Source organism: Copadichromis virginalis, linkage group LG11, assembly GCF_057382275.1.
Source record: "Copadichromis virginalis isolate Kocher_CV1m ecotype Utaka linkage group LG11, C_Virginalis_male_GT1.1, whole genome shotgun sequence".
Lineage (NCBI taxonomy): Eukaryota > Metazoa > Chordata > Actinopteri > Cichliformes > Cichlidae > Copadichromis > Copadichromis virginalis.
Window position 1 is genome coordinate 27383482 of NC_140628.1, and position 20145 is coordinate 27403626.

At 38.4% G+C, this 20145-nt stretch overlaps 2 protein-coding genes across 3 annotated transcripts; both read right to left on the reverse strand.

Annotated features, from left to right (window-relative positions):
* Positions 1-3243: 3243 nt before the first annotated feature.
* Positions 3244-5974, reverse strand: LOC146698905 (C-X-C chemokine receptor type 3-like). Its single transcript, XM_085471776.1, has 3 exons — positions 5893-5974; positions 4449-4832; positions 3244-4357 (listed from the first exon to the last, which is right to left on the reverse strand). Exons 2-3 carry the CDS (start codon positions 4830-4832, stop codon positions 3623-3625), a joined length of 1119 nt encoding a protein of 372 aa, XP_085327902.1. The 5' UTR covers positions 5893-5974; the 3' UTR covers positions 3244-3622.
* An 859-nt stretch (positions 5975-6833) lies between these two features.
* On the reverse strand, positions 6834-14642 carry LOC146698906 (C-X-C chemokine receptor type 3-like). 2 transcript variants are annotated; one of them, XM_085471774.1, is made up of 4 exons: positions 14338-14642; positions 11457-11564; positions 8108-8494; positions 6834-8001 (listed from the first exon to the last, which is right to left on the reverse strand). In XM_085471774.1, exons 2-4 carry the CDS (start codon positions 11457-11459, stop codon positions 7267-7269), a joined length of 1125 nt encoding a protein of 374 aa, XP_085327900.1. In that variant the 5' UTR covers positions 11460-11564; positions 14338-14642; the 3' UTR covers positions 6834-7266. The 2 variants fall into 2 exon arrangements, with proteins under 2 accessions (XP_085327900.1, XP_085327901.1); XM_085471775.1 differs by lacking the exons at positions 11457-11564; positions 14338-14642 and adding an exon at positions 9293-9382.
* Between the last annotated feature and the right edge of the window lie 5503 nt (positions 14643-20145).

Consider the following 20145-nt stretch of genomic DNA (forward strand, 5'->3'; position numbering starts at 1 on the left):
TTAACATTTGAATAAATTATTTTATTTAGATTTTTTTTCCCCTTTTTTTGCTTTTCTTTTTTGCTTTTTCTCTGTCAAATAAAGAAAGTCAACTGGTGTCAAATTGAAACTGAAACCTAGAAACTAGTTGTCCCAATCAAAAGAATTTAGCAACCGTTTGATGGGGGTTTTTTTCTAAACTCTCTTTTGGTTTTGATAGCTGCCCTTGTATGACTTTAACGATCATTAAGTCAGTAAGATTTCTTTAACTGGCCTTTTGATCCTGTGGGTGTACTGTATAAAAAACTATAAAAACTGACTTGTTTGTGTTATTTGGAATAATGATTCTGTATTTGAACACATATAAAACATAAATCAATGTGCAAAAAAATATATTATAAAACACATGTTGTATAAAACCTTTTTAAGGAGAAATAGTAGCTCTCTACAATAATAAAGCATGTTGTATGGGGGGGGCGGGGGGTGCCTTCATGTTCATCTACGTTAGTTTGTAAGCTCAGTCAGGATTTGTTTTATTGTCTTTTTCAGAGACACTATATTGCCAAAAGTATTCTCTCACCCATCTAATTTATTGAATTCAGCTGTCTGGTAGCTTCCACGGCCATAGGTGTATAAATCAGGCAGCTAGGCCTGCAGACTGCTTCTACAAGTATTTGTGAAAGAATGGCTCGCTCTCAGGAGGTCAGTGGACATCAGTGTGGTATTGTGATAGGATGCCACCTGTGCAACAAGTCAAGTTGTGAAATTTCCTCACTATTAAATATTCCACAGTCAGTTGTCAGTGGTATTATAACAAAGTGGAAGTGATTGAGAACAGCAGCCGCTGCAACACAAAGAGGTAACCCACCTAAAATCACAAAGCGGGCTCTGCGCTTGGGTATGGGTTCGTGAACCTTCTGCAGAGTCAATCAATATAGACCTACAAACTTCATGTGGCCTTCAGATTAGCTCAAGAAAGCTTCATGGAATGTATTTACACTAGTGTGAAAATATGTATATGAGTAATTGCATATGAGAGCATGAGGGTGGGAATGGATGTTTGTATCTGTGGGTGCCTGTTTGTTTGTGTCTATATGTCAGGTCAGGTATCAGACACCACCTCTCTAGGGACATCTCAGGCCCTCCATGGTATGGAGGCCTATCTCCCCCCACTACTTCCCCTGCCAGTGGCAGACGCCCTCAGACATTGGTGGTTCTTTGTGTCCGGGGATGGGTGTCCAGGTACGCACCGGCTCACTCCTGGTGGCTGCTTGCCTGGAGCATGGGGCTCACTCGGGCCCCTTCGGGGGTGGGGTGCCCTCGGCCTGGGGCTCGGTCACTCTGGCACATGGGCACGTCACAGCAACCCCCCCGGCTTCTGCTCCGCGGCTGCTGAGTGACCCCTCATCTGGGGCTCCCCTCAAGCTCTTTCCGGGATAGTGGCGCCGCTGCCCCTCTGTTGGTCTTCCTTGGTCGCTTGTGTTCAAGGGGCCTCTGGATGTCTGGAGCCTGGATCTCCTCCATACCTGCTTCATGCCCTGGAGGACGGGGCTGTGGCTCCCCACACCCTCTAGCATTACATGAAGGAATCTTTTAAATACAAGCGCGCTCATGCTCACAGGTGTACACACGGGTGCTCACACACACAAACTACACCCTTTTTGGCTCCTACCTCAAAGCACACTGTGCGCTGTCGATCCTACGTGCTGCACAATAATATTTAATATTTAGTATTTACTGTTATATTCACATAGATCCTTCCGATAATGTTGTTTATAATATTGCTCTCTTTTTTTTTGCTTGTTTTCTCTTTTTTCTTTCTCAACAGGTGATCCAGGTGATTGATATACCGGTATGTATTTTTTGTCTATTTGTTTTGTTGGTTTTTGTTTTTTGCCCTTTGTCACATTCCTCTTCTCTGCTGTTTTTCTTTCCCTCTTTCTTTCTCCCTTTTTTTCTCCCCTGTCAAGTCTGTTCTGTATTTAGGAAGTGAAAATAAAATAAACAATAAAAGGTCAATCAAAAAGACCAATACGCCAAGGCTGGGATGGTCCATTTGGTAAAGTAAATCCGTTGGACATCTTTCTTTGCCTTTAGACAATAATTCTGATGGCAAAAGAACCAAACGGGACAGGCAAAAAAAAAAAAAAAGAATGGATATGATAAAAACCTTTACTGAATAAGTGTAAGGTTTACCTTACTTAGGTAAGGTTTACTTTCTGTGAACTTTTCTCTGAAATCAGAAACTAAACCTGAAAACAATCATCAGTTTAATTTAGTGGTAAGTTGTCCTTCAGAATTATTATTTCGTTTTTGCATAAACATTAGTTTAAAAATTAGTATATTTTAGTGCTATCTTTATAATTCTAATACATTGCAGTTACTGGGTAAATGTGTTCACCAAATAAATGAATGGATGAGCCATAATTTTCTTCAGCTTAATGCTGAAAAACAGAAGTAATCACTTTTGGTCCCAAAAATGAAAGTCAACAAAATTCAATACAACAGAACGATTTAAAATTGTTTAGCATAGTTATGAATGCTGATTTGAATTTGAATAGTCATATAAACACCATTATGCAATCCTCTTCCATCTTAAAATATTAGAATTAGAATTAAGAGTCTTGTGGCAAAAAAAGATAATAAATGCTTATTCATGCATTTATTTTTAGTAAGCTAAATTATTGTAATTGTTGTTTTTATTGGTTTTAATTTAATGTACATCCAAAATGCTGTTGCTACATTTCTGACCAACACCAGGAAAAACTGATCATATTACAACTAATTTTAAAATCATTGTACTGGCTTCCTGTGTGTAAAGGGATTGATTGTAAAATACTGTTAACGGTTTATAAAGCATTGAGGGTCTTGGACCTAAATATATTGCTGATCTACTTGAAGTCTGTGGGGCTCCTAGGTCTCAGATCTAGAACCAAACCTGGTGAGGTTGTATGAAAGATGCTATATGAATAAATTTGACTTTGACTTTAACAGGTTTTGTTTTTTTTGTTTTTAGTCTGTGTTATCTGTATGTCAATAATATTTGTAATAACCCGTTCTATTCATATTTCAGGTTTTTGTAGTTTTCAGCACAAAGTCAAAAGAAAACTCATTTTTATGCCAGATTCCAGATGAGACCAGACTAATCAAAGGAAGGTCCCAATTGCTTGATGAACGGTTTTTGACACATTTCCAAAGTTTCCTGCATAGTTTTAACATCAATTAATTACATTTCACTGAATAATCACCCAAATTCCATTAATATTCCTGCAGGTCCTGTGGGAATTGTTATATTGGAAAGAGACTTTATCATACTTAAAAAATATATAATCGTCATTTTGTACAGAACATAAATCAAGATACAAAGAAAAAAGTATAAAATACAAGCTGTTGAATAGGTATTAATCTCTTTACTCTATTAATTCTCATGTTCTCATTACTTATTTCTATTACAATACTGCCCGGCAATTAGAAAAAAGAAATATTATTATTAATATTATTAATTCATGTTCAGCTATGGAAAATAACAACAACAACAACAACAACAACAACAAAAACACTGCCTGCATGTTATCTAACACAACAATATACAAAAGCACACTGTACATTCTGATGTTTATGTATTTCCCTGGTTTTGTCTTTCTCAGATAGCAAGGGAGTGGGAAGTGTCGGCAGACTCGGACCACATGGAGCTTCTCCTGTTGCTGACAAAAGACTGGATTTTTGCACTTGCCACTTTGCAGCCCAGAGACCTGAGGATGCTCATGAGCTGACGGCGGAACTTCACACCCACAAAAGCATACAGGATGGGATTGAGGCAGCAGTGAATGATACCCATACAGGTGGTCACTGTCTTTGCTTTCTCCAGAGATGTTTTGCCTGAATAAGTTTCTGTGTTGTTGTCAAAATGAATTGTTTCCACTAAGAGTGTGAAGTTGTACGGTGCCCAGCAGATAAAGAAAACCACCACCACAGCCACAATAACTTTAAAAGCTCTCTGCTTTTGAAGGCTCTGGGCACCACACCTCAGCTGATCCAGGATGCGGGAGTAGCAGAAAATCATGACACCAGAAGGAAGCACAAAGCCCACTATGAGATAAATCATGCGTGATGCCAACCTCCAAGAGTCTTCTGCGTTTGCATCAAATTTACGATAGTTATGAACACACTCTCTTCTGCCTCGTCTATCATCAAACATTTCTTCTAAAAAAATCCAGTCAATAATGGAGAGAAGCAGTGAAAAGAACCACATCATCAGGCAGCTGGCCTGGGCAACCCAAGGCTTCTTCCTTGAGTACATCTGTGTAGCATGGACGATGGACAGGTAGCGGTCCAGACTGATGCAGGCCAGGAGAAGGATCCCACTGTAGAAGTTAATCTAAAGAAATCAATGAGGGACAAGACACCTCTGCTAAATAATTGAAAGTACAGATATTTTCAATGCATCTTTACTTCAGCACAATACTTACCATAAAGACACTTCGACTGATCATGCACAAGGGAGTACCAAATGTCCATCCATCACTTTGGGCATACTGTACTGCCCAGATGGGCAGCGTCACCAGCATCAGAATATCTGCCACTCCCAGATGAAGGATGAATATATCTGTCACACTCCAGGTCTTCCTACTCTGAGCCAGTATTCCCAACAACAATCCATTCCCAAGTAGGCCAACAACAAACACCACAGAGTACAGAACTGGTATGAACACAGCTTCAAAATTCACATTCTCAGTCAGGTCATTAATTTCATCCTCATAAATGCCATCATAAGAGCTGTTACAGACTGAGGTGTTGTCACACAAATCCTGCCAGTACTCCGCTGACAGTGAAATCTTTCCACCTTCCATCATCTGTGGACAGACAGAGAAAATTTTGTTTCATCGTTTGACTTGTCATATTTTTTTCTACCAGATGGGGGTGCCATCCAACTACCAGTGTTTTTGTTTGTTTTATTTTTGGTTACACAAACTAAAAGTAAAAATAATTTTTGTAATTTTCTGTATTTAGTTTAATCAATTCCAATAAATTTTCAGTGCATTTTTATTTATATAGCACCAAATTCACAACAACAGTTCCCTTAAGGCACTTTACGTTGTAAGGTAAAGACCCTGCAATAATGTAGTGAAATCGCCAAGAATCAACTTAAAGCAAGGAACTAAGTGTGCAGATAAGCCTAAACATAAATCCCATCTCAAAACCAAAAAGAAATTATGAACACACACTTTTAACTTTTCCGTCAACATTGTTTGTTTTTTTGTCTCTTTAATTTGTTTTACATTCTTTTTTTTTCTATTTTTTTTATTTAGTCGCAAAATTTGGGGAAGAGAAATTAATGTGCACATCCAAGAGGTAGCACGTGTAAATTCAGTTTGCGAGAAATTAAGAGCCACAAGGCTCTAAACATTAATCTGAATTTTAATTCTCTGTGACTTAATGCTATATCATGAATTAATCGTACTTTTGTTAAAATAAAGGATCCAAAGAGTCATATCACATCCATTACACCCTCATCTTTGAGAAAATCTCAACAACCTCTTGAATGATAAAAAGGTATATATATATATTCTCGCAAACTATCAGGCTTCGAACCACAGCGCATTTTAACACGCCGTGGTCTATTACTGTGAACTAAAGGTGTGCCTACAAACTGGGAAAAAAAGAAGCAAATAATACAGAGTAAAGCAAGTGTTCATCCTCAAAAGTCAATTTGTGATCGTTTTGTAAATAGTTAATCACATTTATTTGTCCAGAGATGAGAAAGTGCAATTTAATCCATAATGTGATGTGTGTAAAGAAAGGAGGACAAACATGCTATAATATTGAACTGCACGAGGAATCAGAACTAACTAATATACAATGATAAAACACTAAATAATTTTTTTAAAAGATAGGCGTGAAATGAAAACATACCAAAGTAGAAGTTGTTGATATTTTAGATCAGAGAAATATGCTCAGTGAAAAACACCTCTACCTCCAGCAGCACCGATAAAAGCATGTATTACCACTGAAGAGGAAGCTGACATAAGACAGACTAAGACAAAAGCCAAAAAAAAACCCTCCCCCACCTTGCAGAGCACATTACACGTAAAAACATTCGTAAAATTGCATCAGGACTTTTGATAGTTTTACACAATCTTAGAGACACCATCACCAAAGGTGACCTGATAAAACATTTTGGTGAAGATAATCTCACTATTCATTTTTATTCTATTTCCTCTTTCTTCTTTTTTCAAGACAGTGAGAATAAATTTGATCCCTTATTTAAAATGTTACATTTATTTTTACATATCTATAAAATAATCTCAATCTGTAATTGTTGCCCCTCTGTTTATGTTAGACCTTTTCACCAACATGAAGATTTGCATATGATAAGAACGTTTACGGGGTAAGTCTGTAAGTAAGGTGGTTACACTTTCTGCAAATGTTTCTGTCAAATCAGAGACTAAACCTGAAAACGCACATCAGTTTCATTTGGTTTTAAGTTTTGTTTCAGATTCTTTTGACATTTAAAACAGGTTTTGATTTTAGTTGATATGTGTAATCTGTATGTGAATAATATGTGTCCTTTTTTATTCATATTTTAGGTTGTTGTTTTAAGTACAAAGATAAAAGAAAATTAACTTTCATGCAATTTCTCTGTCAGATAAAGAAAAATTCATCAAATTAGTCACCAGGCCTCAAATAGAAACTGGAACTTGGAGACCAGTACACCTCATCAAAGGACTGTACACACTGTCTGATGAACTGTCTTGTAATTTTGATATATGTTCCCAAAACTCCTTCCAAAGCTGTAAGAATAAGTATTTATTTCAATGAATAAGCATCAAAGATTCCTTTAATAGGTCTGTTGGTCCTGTAGGTATAATCTTAAAAACAGACTTTATTATGATAATAAAGATTTATTGTACATTTGAACATTTTACACATAAAATATAAATCAATATGCAAAATAAATGTAGCATAAAATACATGTTTAAAACATTTTAAGATAAAATAGTAGCTCTTTACATTAATAATTCTCGTGCTGTCATAACTTATTTCTATTACAATACTGCCCAGAAAACAGAGAAAGGAAATCTCATACACTGCCAACAAATGCAGGTGTGAGTTATTTCTGTCCTGTCACATTCAACTACTGGTGCACTAAGAACTGTAGCAAACAACCAGTGCTGATTTCAGGTAATGTAACACAAAAAATATACAAACACAAGTTGTATGTGCTGATGTTCATGTATTTGTCTCCATGTTTGTTTAGGTCAGTCAGATTTGTTGTTTTTGTCTTTCTCAGATAGCAAGCGAGTGGGAAGTTTCAGCAGACTCGGACCACATGGAGCTTCTCCTGTTGCTGACAAAAGACTGGATTTTTGCACTTGCCACTTTGCAGCCCAGAGACCTGAGGATGCTCATGAGCTGACGGCGGAACTTCACACCCACAAAAGCATACAGGATGGGATTGAGGCAGCAGTGGATGAAACCCACACAGGTGGTCACTGTCTTAATTTTCTCCAGAGATGTTGTGCCTGAACAAGTTTCTGTTTTGTTATCAAAATGAATAGTTTCCACTAAGAGTGTGAAGTTGTACGGGGTCCAGCAGATAAAGAAAACCACCACCACAGCCACAATAACTTTAAAAGCTCTCTGCTTTTGATGGCTCTGGGCTCCATACCTCAGCTGATCCAGGATGCAGGAGTAGCAGAAAATCATTACACCAGAAGGAAGTACAAAGCCCACTATGAGATAAATCATGCGTGATGCCAACCTCCAATTATATACAGCCTCCTCACCAAATTTGTAATAATTGGGAACACACTCTCTTCTGCCTCGTCTATCATCAAACACATCTTCTAAAAAGATCCAGTCAATGATAGAGAGAAGCAGGGAAAAGCACCACACCATCAGGCAGCTGGCCTGAACAACCCAAGGCTTCTTCCTTGAGTACATCTGTGTAGCATGGACGATGGACAGGTAGCGGTCCAGACTGATGCAGGCCAGGAGAAGGATCCCACTGTAGAAATTAATCTAAAGAAATCAATGAGAGATGAGCAAGACATATTTTGAAACCTCTGCTAAATTAATTGAAAGTACAGATTTTTTCACTGCATCTTTACTTCAGCACAATACTTACTGTAAAAACACTTCCAGCGATCTTGCACAGGGGAGTACCAAAAGTCCATCCATCACTTTGGGCATACTGTACTGCCCAGATGGGCAGCGTCACCAGCATCAGGATATCTGCCACTCCCAGATGGAGGATGAAGGTATCTGTTACGCTCCAGGTCTTCCTACTCCGAGCCAGTATTCCCAACAGCAATCCGTTCCCAAGTAGACCAACAACAAACACCACAGAGTACAGAACTGGTATGAACACAGCTTCAAAATTCACATTCTCAGTCAGGTCGCAAATATCACCCCCTTCATAAGAGCCATTCGAGTCTGAATAGTTATAGTTTTCATAGAAATCAGACCAGTCAAGGTCCTCCCCTGTCACTGTAATCTTTTCATCTTCCATCATCTGTGGACAGACAGAGAAAAGGCCGTTAATTTGGTTTCAGCACAAATGTTTTCTACCACATGGTGGTGCTATCTATCATCTATCTATCTATCTATCTATCTATCTATCTATCTATCTATCTATCTATCTATCTATCTATCTATCTATCTATCTAGCATTTAGTTTGGTCATTTAGATATTCTTGATGATCACATTATAAGCAGGTAAAAAACACCGTGTTTTGTAAATAATGTCATAACTGTAAGGACAGAGTAACACCACATGAACATACATACATATATACAAGTTTTGTGATATTTTTTTTTAATAAATGGAATTTATTATATCAATAAACATAAAAGTAAAGGATTCAAAAGAGCTCTATCACATCTCATCTTTACAAAACCTGGAAACTTACTCAGTGACAAAAATATAATAGCAAACTATAACACTTCACACCACATCAGAGTTTAATATGCTGTGGTCTGTCACTGTGAGCTAAAGGTGTGCGTACAAACAGAAAAACAAATGAGCACAATGAAAGCAATGCAAACATCAAAATTCAATTATACGCAAATTGAATTTTTATGCAGAATTCATCGTTTCCATTGTTTTCAATACAAACCGATTTTAATTATTTCTTAATTACATACTTAACTGCATGCATTTGTGCAGAGAGGGGAGAGTGCAGTTTAAATGTTCAATGTAATGTGTGTACTCTTATGTAAGCACAACTGAAATTTTACAACAAGGAATGACAAATGCATGAAATTTAACTAGTATAGCCTGATTGAAAACAGCATAAAATAAAAAACATACCAAACTAGGAGTCTCTGATATTGTAGATCACATAAATCTGCCCTGCGAAAAAGAGCTCTACCTCTAGCAGTCCCGATAAAAGCATCTAAAGCTACTACAAAGGAAGCTGACATAAGACAAAGGCTCAGGCACACAAACCAAAAAAAAAAAACCCTCCTCCACCGCACAGGGTACGTTATGACAGTATGAAAACTCTCATAAGCTGTAAATAAGAAGTCTGATGATTTACAGAAATTTAATGAAATAATTGCTAAGACAGTTTTAAGAAACGTCTTACTTTTAAAAAGTTTTATTTTTTATTTCCTCTTTTTTCCGAGACGCTAAGAATAAAGTTTTATCCTTTAATTTAAAAAAAAACAATTAACAAACTTAAAATGTTAAACTATGTGTTTCAGATGTCTGAAACAAGCCTACAATAGAAACAACTTAACATATTTATAAATTCTCAAAAAAATTGTAAAATTTTCTTTCTCCTTGTCGCCCTTCTGTTTATGTTAAAGTAGTAGTAAAGGGCCTTTACACCAATGTGGAGATATGAATACGTAAAAACACTTTCGGGGTCACTGTGTGAGTAACGTAGTCGCACTTTCCGTGAACGTTTCTGTGAAATCAGAGACTAAAAATGAAAACACTCATCAGTTTCATTTGGTTTGGAAGTTGTGTTTCAGAATTTGTTGCCATTTAAGAGAAACACACGATTTAAAAGAAATGCATTGTGTTGAGTGCTGAATTTGTCATATGTATTTGACATATATTACATGCAAATATGCTCTGATCCTGGACAAGCTCGGGCACATTGTTTCTGGCCACTGATCACAAATGTTGATGGGGTTCTTTTTTTTAAGCTTTTTTTGGGGGGGTAGACATGAGCTTAAGCTCTCTGTCACCACCAAAGATCAACCATCATCATGCAGTTTGACCAGATTTATTTCAGTGAGTAGTGTCTGATTGTCTTATTTGTATATTTTGCAGTGTTTAACTTGTTATGTATTATTCATGCATGTGCACATGTCCTCACACATCAGTTGAAAGCTGTAAAACGCTCTCTGGAATATGTTAAATTTATAAACTGCAAATTTAGATTAGATGACAATGTCATAGCACACAAGTAATGGACTTTGCATACATCCATTTAGTTTTGCCACAAAATTGAAAGACAGTGTCATAAAAGTTGATCAAATATACGTTTCTGTATTGCTTTAACTGAATTGTGCACCAGTGTTTTGTTGCATTTGTTTGCTTCAGGCCTGAAAACTTAAAAACAATTCTAAAATGTGCTCAAGCAATCAAGAAAAACTGCAATAAGGACAAGAAATGCATATAAAATAAACAACATACATGAAATCCAAATTTTAAAACAGTTTTCACAGCAAGAAATTACAACACAAATATTGTTGTAAATGCACTCTTCTTGTTACTCATGTCAGGGCGACACATTCACACTTATTTCTAATTTAGAAAAGAAAAAGTTCTCTAAAGTGGCAACGGAAGATATGCACACATAGAAATGCCTTTGGAGACCACTGATGTTCAAACCAGAAACCTTCGTGCAGTGAGGTGACAGTGCTAACCACTGCCCTACAGCACCCTTTTATAGGTCTAATTTATGTTACTATCATATTTTTCAAAAGCAGACTCTATGCAGAGAACATAAAACTGACTGAACGTGCAGTGAAATAATAGTGTAGTCATGCTGTGCATCTTTTTGTCTTACATGTCTGTTTACACAAACAAATCACACTCTGGTTTTATTAGAACAGTAGTAGTGAAGAATATTGGTGCAGAATGCATGCCCAGAGACACAGCAGCAATTCACACCATTCATATAAAGCTCCTGGACTACACAGTCTCGTCAAAATGAATGAAAAAAACAAACTGAAATTATGAATGAACAGCTACATGTTGATAGATAAGCTCCTGGCATGTCTTAACAAACCAAAAAAAAAAGATAGCGTTTTATGACACTCATATCAGTGTTAAATCTCACTTTATATCATTTTCAAGATCAGCATTTCAAAGATTTAGTTACCTTCCCCCAAAACCTCAAGATATTTCTCACACCTTTTTTTTTTCACTGTATTGCTCATGCTTTGTACGCAGCCACCAAACATGCAAAGATGACACCTGTGACAGAACTTGGTTTCAAATGTCTGTTTCCCCTTACCATTTACAAAAGCTTCAGATCGTGTTCCTGTTGTTTTTCACACCTTTCCTCGGCTGGTTGTGCAGCTCTTATGCAATTCATCTTAGAGGCAAATGGAAATGTAGGTACCTGTCAGAGAAAGAGAGAAAAGCACAGCTAGAAAACAGTTCTGTTGTGACCCAGATTATACATTTTACAAAGCAGCATGCATGTCTGGCTTTTTGGTTCATTCTGCAGTGGGATGCAGCACGCTGGAAACAGTGGGATTTAAACACAAGTCATTCAAATCTAACATAACATGACAACATTCTGATACAAACAAAAATATATAATATAAACACACGAATACTACTTTTTTGTCTCTAAGAAACTAATTAAAACTTGTTTGTTCACCATAAAATCTGTGCTTCTAAACTGAGGTTTGTTTTTTTTAAGCTACAGTGAAACCATTGAGATGTTGTTTTGGGCAGTTTGAGGAACTGAGAGAAGAAAACTGGCAGTTTTAATTCCTAAAATCGTTTTTGTATTGCTAAGTTTTAGCAGTAGTGAATCATTTCCTATAGCACATAGGAATCACAGTTCCAGTTTACAGGTTCAATCACATCTGCTCACTGATGTAATACCATCGGCTTCGTGTGATGTTGATGGTGTGATTGGATGTAAGATAAGATTCACAGAAGATGAATAAGCCTCTTGGCAAGATTTTTCTTTAGCAACTGTTTGAACATTTGCAGAATGGCTTCAACTTGAACCACCTCTTCCTTTTGCTTAGGCGGTTAATTTGACCACATTGTAGGTTAGTGTGCCACTAACCTGTGCCACTTGCTGAAAAAGGTTTCCGTTGTAATGCATGACTATCTATGATTGACAGAAGGGTCGGGAAGGAAAGACATAGTTCATATTGGGAAATCTATTTGATAGCGTGCTTGTTTCGACACTTCATTGGTAAGGGGACAGGCTTAGGTACACACTCGCACTCTATACAACTTACATTTAACGATGAAAAGACTTCCTCGGATATAATTCGTCATAGGTGTGAATGCTACTTTGTTTTGTTTTTGCGAAACTGCTACCATTATATAATGCACCCAGAATAAACTATTAAAACAGTACTTGATTTTAAATCCCTGAGTGATGGCAAAACAAACAGCAACAACAACAAAAAAATGTCACTTGTGCAGGTTCAACTTGTAAACAGAAGGAACTCACAGCACCTCTGTGGATTTCCTGTGTGACATTCAGTTTAAAAAAATATATTCACCCTTTCAGCTGTAGTTAAGTAAAACAGAGCTCAACAACAGTGCTGATGTCACAACAAATATGTACAGTTTATTTTGCAGATGGAAGCGTGCAAAATCCACCACCCTGTCACAGTCATGATGTATTCAGAAGTGAATTATTAATGAATCTCATTGCTAAATGTGTGGTTTTAAAGCTGCACCCTTAAAAACGCCCAACATTACAGTTACCATCAAATCAGTGCCATACACCCTACGTGATTGTCCATGATCATATGAACCATCTGGGCTGGCTGTCAGGGAACAATCATTAAACCTTAGTACCATCAGTCTAAGACACAGTACTAGACAACAGACAAAAAGAGTTGTAATGACCAAACAGTTAAAACTGGTTTGGTGTGACAGATAAGCCTCTTCTGAGCATTAATCACTTAGTTCTTCCATGGTGCACACAGGAAAATCAGTCCATCACACTTTACTGCTCTATTGTGAGCAGAGTAACAAAGCTAAGTTGAGGAACTCCTCCATAACCTGGTGTTTGGTAGAGCACAGCACATTACTCTTGCTGTCTGCTCTTACTGATAGTCAGGCTTCAGCCTAATTGAGGAAGGCATCCTTCACCTGTCTGTGAACTTGGGATTACACGGAAGACAAAGTTTTGCAATGTCTCAAAGTATCATTTTCACAGTGAATAGTGGGAGGAGGTGTTCTATGTGCAAGCTGCACGCTCAGCTCTGGGGCATCCCAGGCAGGAAATACAAGGCGCTGAAAGGTCAGGTTGAGCTGTTTTCCTCTTCCCGAGCAGCAGGCAGCAGATTGGCAGGATTTTATAAAATTGCAGTGTTTGCAGTGATGTTTGTTCTATATTTGACCAAAAGGGCCAAAATCCTCTCATCTGTCACTGCCGTGCTTTGAGAGCAGCACATAAGGATCAGATTTGGTGCATTAAGCTGTGTGGCTGCTTCACGGCCACAACAGATTTCTAAAGTCTCAATAAGCATGTGCATCAAAGCCTCATGAGGCAGAATGTGATATCAAATATTACCAAACTGGGGAGTGCTAAAAGTAAGAAGTTTTTCTCTTTATTTTTTGGTTTATTTTAGTTTTCCAAACAAACAAAATCATTTCAGGAGTTATAATTTTTCCCCTCAGAATCTATTTTTCATGTTTTTTCCTTAATTGACTGAAAAAACTAAATATTTCACATCTAGTTTTAATTCATGTTAAAAACCTTGCTGTCTATATAGTGTGCATTCCCAGTTCCTATTATTTCACCACATATTCAGTCAGCGCTAAAAGTTGGAAACTACTTTTGGTCTTTTCAAATTATGAGAGTTTTTATTAATACCAGCCAATCAGGACTGACACTGTGAGATTTAGGCTCAAACCCTTCAGGTTTAACTACTCTGAGGGCTTTCAAAAATGACAAACAACACTTTAGATAACAGTCTAAAAAAGTTGTTTAAAAACAGACAGACAGTAAAATTGCCTGTTTAAAAGTTAGATTTTCTCCAGTTCATCAAGTGATAAAGTAAAATGTTCTCTCTCAACTTACTCCCACACACTGATAGGGTGAACTTAGTTGCCACTAACTTGTGAAGGAGTTACTCAAGTGTGAGCTCAGGCTGGTATACTATCATGTGCATGTGCCAAAGGCGTGGTACCGTCAACTTCAGGTATCAGATGAGTCAGAATAGTTGCACGTCTCTCGTTGTCATTTCTTGTGGCAATGCTGTCCCGGTTGAGGCATTCCTTCTGATAGCACTTGAAACAGGTCATATCATCCTCATCCTCTGGAGTTCTGGCAAAGAGGCTGTAGCTTGAACTGATCGGTACAGGGTTTGGATCATCAGGTGGAGCACTTTGTCCATTTTCTCCTTTTTTCTTCTTCTGCTGGGTTCTGATGGTATTCTCAGTGTGAACGAGATGGTGTCTTGCATTACATGGCTGCTATGGCCTCCCTGTATGCCCTCTCTCAATGCCCTGCCCCGATCTCATCATCGCCTCAATCACAATCTTGATGTTTATGTAGGAAATTTGCTAGGACCTTTTGCAAGTGATGAGTCAAGACTTTTCTCTTGAGCTTCTCCTTTCCCTCTGTTCCAGCATTCTGCTTCATATTTCCACAGATGTAATGTCTTTTCAGTTTCTTTTCTTCTTTATTCTATGATCTATTTTTTTCCTTCCAAATAAATTAGCTCATGCTGAGTGTTCCTCTCTGTGGAGCCCCAAAGTTTTTTACCCAAACATACGTAACACTTATAGCACCATCACCATATTTTCCCCTCATATAAACAGCATCCACCTCTTCAGTCTTCAGTGGGATTTTCTTTACCAGACCTATCCCCATGCTCACAAATGCTTAATTGTATCTATCTGGCACATTAATTTCTATCAATGTCACCTCAAATCCAAACTGTCTTTCGCTACAACCAGGCAAAACAGTCACAACAGACTTAAACGTTCGGAAAACCCTTGTCCTCAATTTACTTTCCCATTGAGAAAGTACTCTTTGTTCCCTGAGCACTGAATTTACTCAGCCTTGTGATGACAAATCTCTAGACCAAAAGCGGGCAATCAGTTTTTGTGCGGGGGTTTTGTTTGTTTGTTGTCTTTTCCCCAAAGAATTATCACAATTTATTTCACATATCTGACCTCTGAGAACAACATTTCTGGATACACAATGGGAATACATCTAGGGTCTACACTGTTTGGCCTTTTTGTGTCTCAACTATGGAAGGTAAAGCTAAAAAAAATAGATTACTCCAGTATGATCTGTCTCTGTCCATCTCACACCCCTCATTCAATCAACCAAGGCGTCAATGCTGAAGCTTGTTATGGAAATCTGAAATAAACCTCAAACAGTCAGTTTGAGTTTGAATTTACTTTGCAAAGGGATCAGCCAACAGCACAGCATGCATAATCCTGTCATGCATACATGACAGGATTATGCATGCTATACAAAGAGGTATCGTAAGTCTAGATTATGTGTCTATCTGCCATGATCACAGTATAAAGTCAGTGTGCAAAAGATACTTTACAGCTCAACATGTGGTATATCTGAAAGATCACGCTGAGAAAGAATAAGACTGTAGGGAGCTTCTCACTGAGTAGGTTCAGCTTTACACAGGGAAAAAGAGAATCGTAAAATTTTCCATCACAGTATGCATTGGGGTATTAATAAAGTCTGTATGACTAAGCCCAGTAGCCCCTGGTTACAGTGGCTTAATATAACATACAGCAAACAAAACACTTTCTGAAGTTGCATCAGAAAGTGCTCGGACTCTTTCACTTTCTGCATAACTTGTCTTACAGTTTCTAAATGTCTCAAATGACTTGCATAAATGGCCTAAAATTCATGAACCATAAATAACAATGAGAATATTTTTTGTGTTTTTTATAGAATTGATTAAAAGTCAAAATATGAAATTGCTCACTTAATAAAAACTTAAGACCTTTAAATTCGCATATCTCAGAAATGCACACGTAGATTTGTGCAGTTTATCCCCACTCAGTGTGGTGCATGCTCTCGAGCCCTGTCAGAAATGTGTGAACTGGACTCTTCACAGATACTCTGGGGGGTGGAAACCTTATCTGAACCAAGTTCCTGAGGTTACTTCAGTAATATCTTTTGCTTTGGGTCATTAAAATGCTGAAAGCTAAACCATTGCCCTATTCTCAGATCACATGCACTGTGGGAAAGGTTTTCTTTGAGTACCTCTGTGTGGGACTACATTCATCTTTTCTTTAGTTCTGGGCAGCCTCCCTGTGCCTCTGCCGAGAAGCGCTGCCATACTACAGTGCTAAGGCTCGAGGATGGTGCTAGTCCAGGGGATTTTTTCCTTATGCGCTCACTTTACATTTAAGTCAAACCCTCACCACGGTCTCCAAGTAGCTGATTGCCAGAGGAAGCAGAGAAATACTGAACCTCTATTACAGCGATGCGTTGGGCTCTTGATCACCTCCCTGACTCAGGCCCTTCTTGCTTTATTTCCCATTTTAGCCAAATGGTCAACTCTAGATGGAGTCCAGTCCAGACACAGTGATTTGGTTATGCTTTTGTAAAATAATGTAATTTTCCACTGCATTCGGGTTCTGCCATCTGTTCACAGCTTTATTAACAGTAAAAAGTATTTTTTAATGTTGAGGTTGTCAGAAAAAGAGCATTAGTTTCACAGCAAATGCATGTTTGTTTGTTGGTTGGTTAAATGAGGACTTTCTGAAGCCTCTTTACAGTTTGTTGTCCAAAATACCAAACTTGCACTGAATTGTTGCTACTGGGAGCTTCACTGTTTTGGTTCCTTTTTAAAACGTTACCAAGATTGTTCAAAAGACACACATACAAACCAAACCACACATTTTCCACACGCTGTCACTGTCCTTCTAAAAGGAATTTTTCTCTTTTATTTGTTTTCTTTTACTTGTTGTTGCAGAATTCACAGTGTCTCTGAGTTTGGTAACTTTACCGTGCTCAGTGGTTTTCAAGTATTTTGAGGCAAAAACACACTAAAGGTTAAACTGGATTATTCACACCTGCCAAAAACAAAAAAACATATCTTACCCACAGAAGAACAGTGTCATCAGTTCTTCTCTTAACTGTAAACACTTTTCTTAAAGCAACACCATCATCATCACTCCATCATCAAATTTTCTACATTTCTGGTAACGGTCTCTTTGTCGCAAACAGATGTTAAAGGCTGAGTTTAATTCATTTACTGACAAAGAGAGAAAACACACATTAATAAAAGTCAAAGATGTTTTCATTGAAAAACTCTCCTTGTTATTTTTATTCAAATTTCCAGTGGATAATGCAGGAATATTCATTTCACCATGATGGAAATGTAGTAAAAATCAGATAAAGTGAAAGCTTTTGTTCAGCTCAAGCCTTTCCTTTGAGAAGCCAAGTTTCTCTCAGAAAGGATGGGTTAGGTTTCCTTTTCAGCTTGCTTGGCACCATGTCAGCCAACTTCTCCCCACAGTGGAGGCATTTAGGCTGAAACTATGGCCAAGCTAAAAACTCTGTAGTTAGTAGATTGTGTTGGCTGCTTGTGTTTTGCTTTAAAACAAAAGCAGTCCCCCACCACCACCACCACCCTCGCAGATTTTTGTTTTCCTCATCGACACCAGTGAGGGCCTTTGATGTGCACTAATGGTAAATGCAACTGCAGTTAAAGGGAAAGTTTACAAGATGTTGGTGATGGTTTGGAGATGATGGCACACATAAAACAGAAAGGAGGCAGAGCTGGAGTTGACAGCTCCATTTAAGCATTTTGGAGACAAAGTAAGAAAAGCAAGACTGAGATGATTTGAACTTGTGCAGAGGAGGAATAGTGGATATATTGGGAAAATTATCTTAAATATGGAGCTGCCAGGCAGGAGGAAAAGAGGAAGACCACAGAGAAGATTCATGGATGTAGCAACCCCTAAGGGGACCAGCTGAAGAAAGAAAGGTTTATGGTCAGTTGCAACGACAATTTATGGTTGAAGCCACATTTCAAGGGGCACACCTTTGGGGAACCACTCTTTAACAATCACCACTCAGAGTACGTCACGCAGTAGTGCTGCAGTGCCATCTGTTGGATACCCCGCTATCATCTCTCAGAACAGTGTTTTGTAAAACAAATCTACTGTATGATTGCATCAGTGACTAAAGGATTGATGTTCCAAATAACGCAAAGACTGTTTAATAAACTAAGATAAACAGAGGAAACCAGATTAAGTGCAAAATCCTGCTCCAGCTCTTTTATAAACTCTAAGCAGCAAACAGGAAAATGTTTTAGATTCTTCACTGGCAAGTAAAAATAAAGAGAAAATATACAAAAACAATGTGCTTGTGTGCTGCAGTTATGTATCTTCATAGATTATGCTTGCCTGGTTTAAGAATTGGTTAAGTCACCTTAAGTTATTTCTACTGCACAATGACAGCTGCTGTGTTATCTGAGCTTCCAGGGAGACGTGTTGGTACTCCATGATGTACATCAAAATATGAGGCAAAAGTAAAGGAAACACAAAAAGTAATAAAACCATCTCAAATAATATTTATTCATTGTGACAGCCTCAAGCGGCCTAAATGTACAAAAACTGTCATTCATTTGGGAAATGCATAGTGGGCATGCCTTTTTATAAATCTATGCCGTAGTTCATAGGTTTCATTTCTCCTTTCACTGGGGTGAAAACACTTTCTGTTTTATATGGGACCGCAACACATTTTTGTCCTTTGCTCTCCCCATACTGAAAAAATGTTCTACATTTTGATTACCTTTAATTTTTGAAAATCAACACCCACCGTAAGGGAAGATAGTTTTCTAAAATCTGCCTGCAAAAGCACCAAAACGTTTCAGTGTGGGTCTCCTGCAGGCTAAAGTGTTATTTAGTTTCCACGCTGCAGCAAAGTGGAAAAATGTTTGTCACTGCAGATTTCAAAGGTTGTGCAGATTTCTTTGGAATAGGCTTTTAAAAAAAATAACCACAAAGAGAAAGAAAGACAGCCACAAGAATTGCAAACATCCAGTGGGTGAAACTTGCTGACAGTACCTGGCACAGGGTTTTCCCCTGTGGTGACACCTATCTGTCAGTGTCATGAGAAAGCTGTCGCTCTGAAAGAAATGTGCTAGCAGATGGATGGATGGCACCATCTCTGAAACCTGAACTGAAATAACAGTAAGGAGCTCATATAAATGTTACTGGGACAAAATGGAGAATGCATGAAAGTAAAACTATGATCGAAGGAAAAGAAGAAGCCTCATGTTCCTTTAATCGCTGGTCTGTTTCAGACCACAAAAGGAACATCGAGTCCCACCTGTCCAGCAACAACACACGAGAGGTGTGGCAGGGAATGCAAGACATCATCAACCACAGAGGCAGCACTGCGAAAACAGAAAACCCGAATGGGCAGCTGGCAGAGGAAATAAACAGCTTCTTCGCCCGCTTTGAAACACCACAACAGCAACACTCATCTGCTTCAGCCCTGCTCCCATCCTCATCCTCACCTGGTTCCTGCACCGCTCCACTCACTGTAACGGAGCACGATGTCAGACGTGTGCTCCTAAAAGTGAACCCCAGGAAGGCGGCCGGTGCAGATGGAGTACCTAGCAAGGTACTAAGAGCATGCGCACACCAGCTCACCCTCATCTTCACCAGACTCTTCAACCTCTCACTGGATCAGGCAGCCATCCCATCCTGTCTAAAATCAGCCACAATCATCCCAGTGCCGAAGAAGTCTCCCATCTCCAGCCTGAATGATTACCGCCCTGTGGCCCTCACACCGGTAATCATGAAATGCTTTGAGAGACTAGTCCTTCAGCACATCAAGGATTACCTCCCCCCAGAATTCAACCCCCACCAGTTTGCATACCGTGCAAACAGATCCACAGAAGACGCCATCGCCACAGCCCTCCACGCTGTGCTGAGTCACCTACAGTAGAGCAGCGGCAAAGCTACGTCCGAATGCTCTTTGTGGACTACAGCTCAGC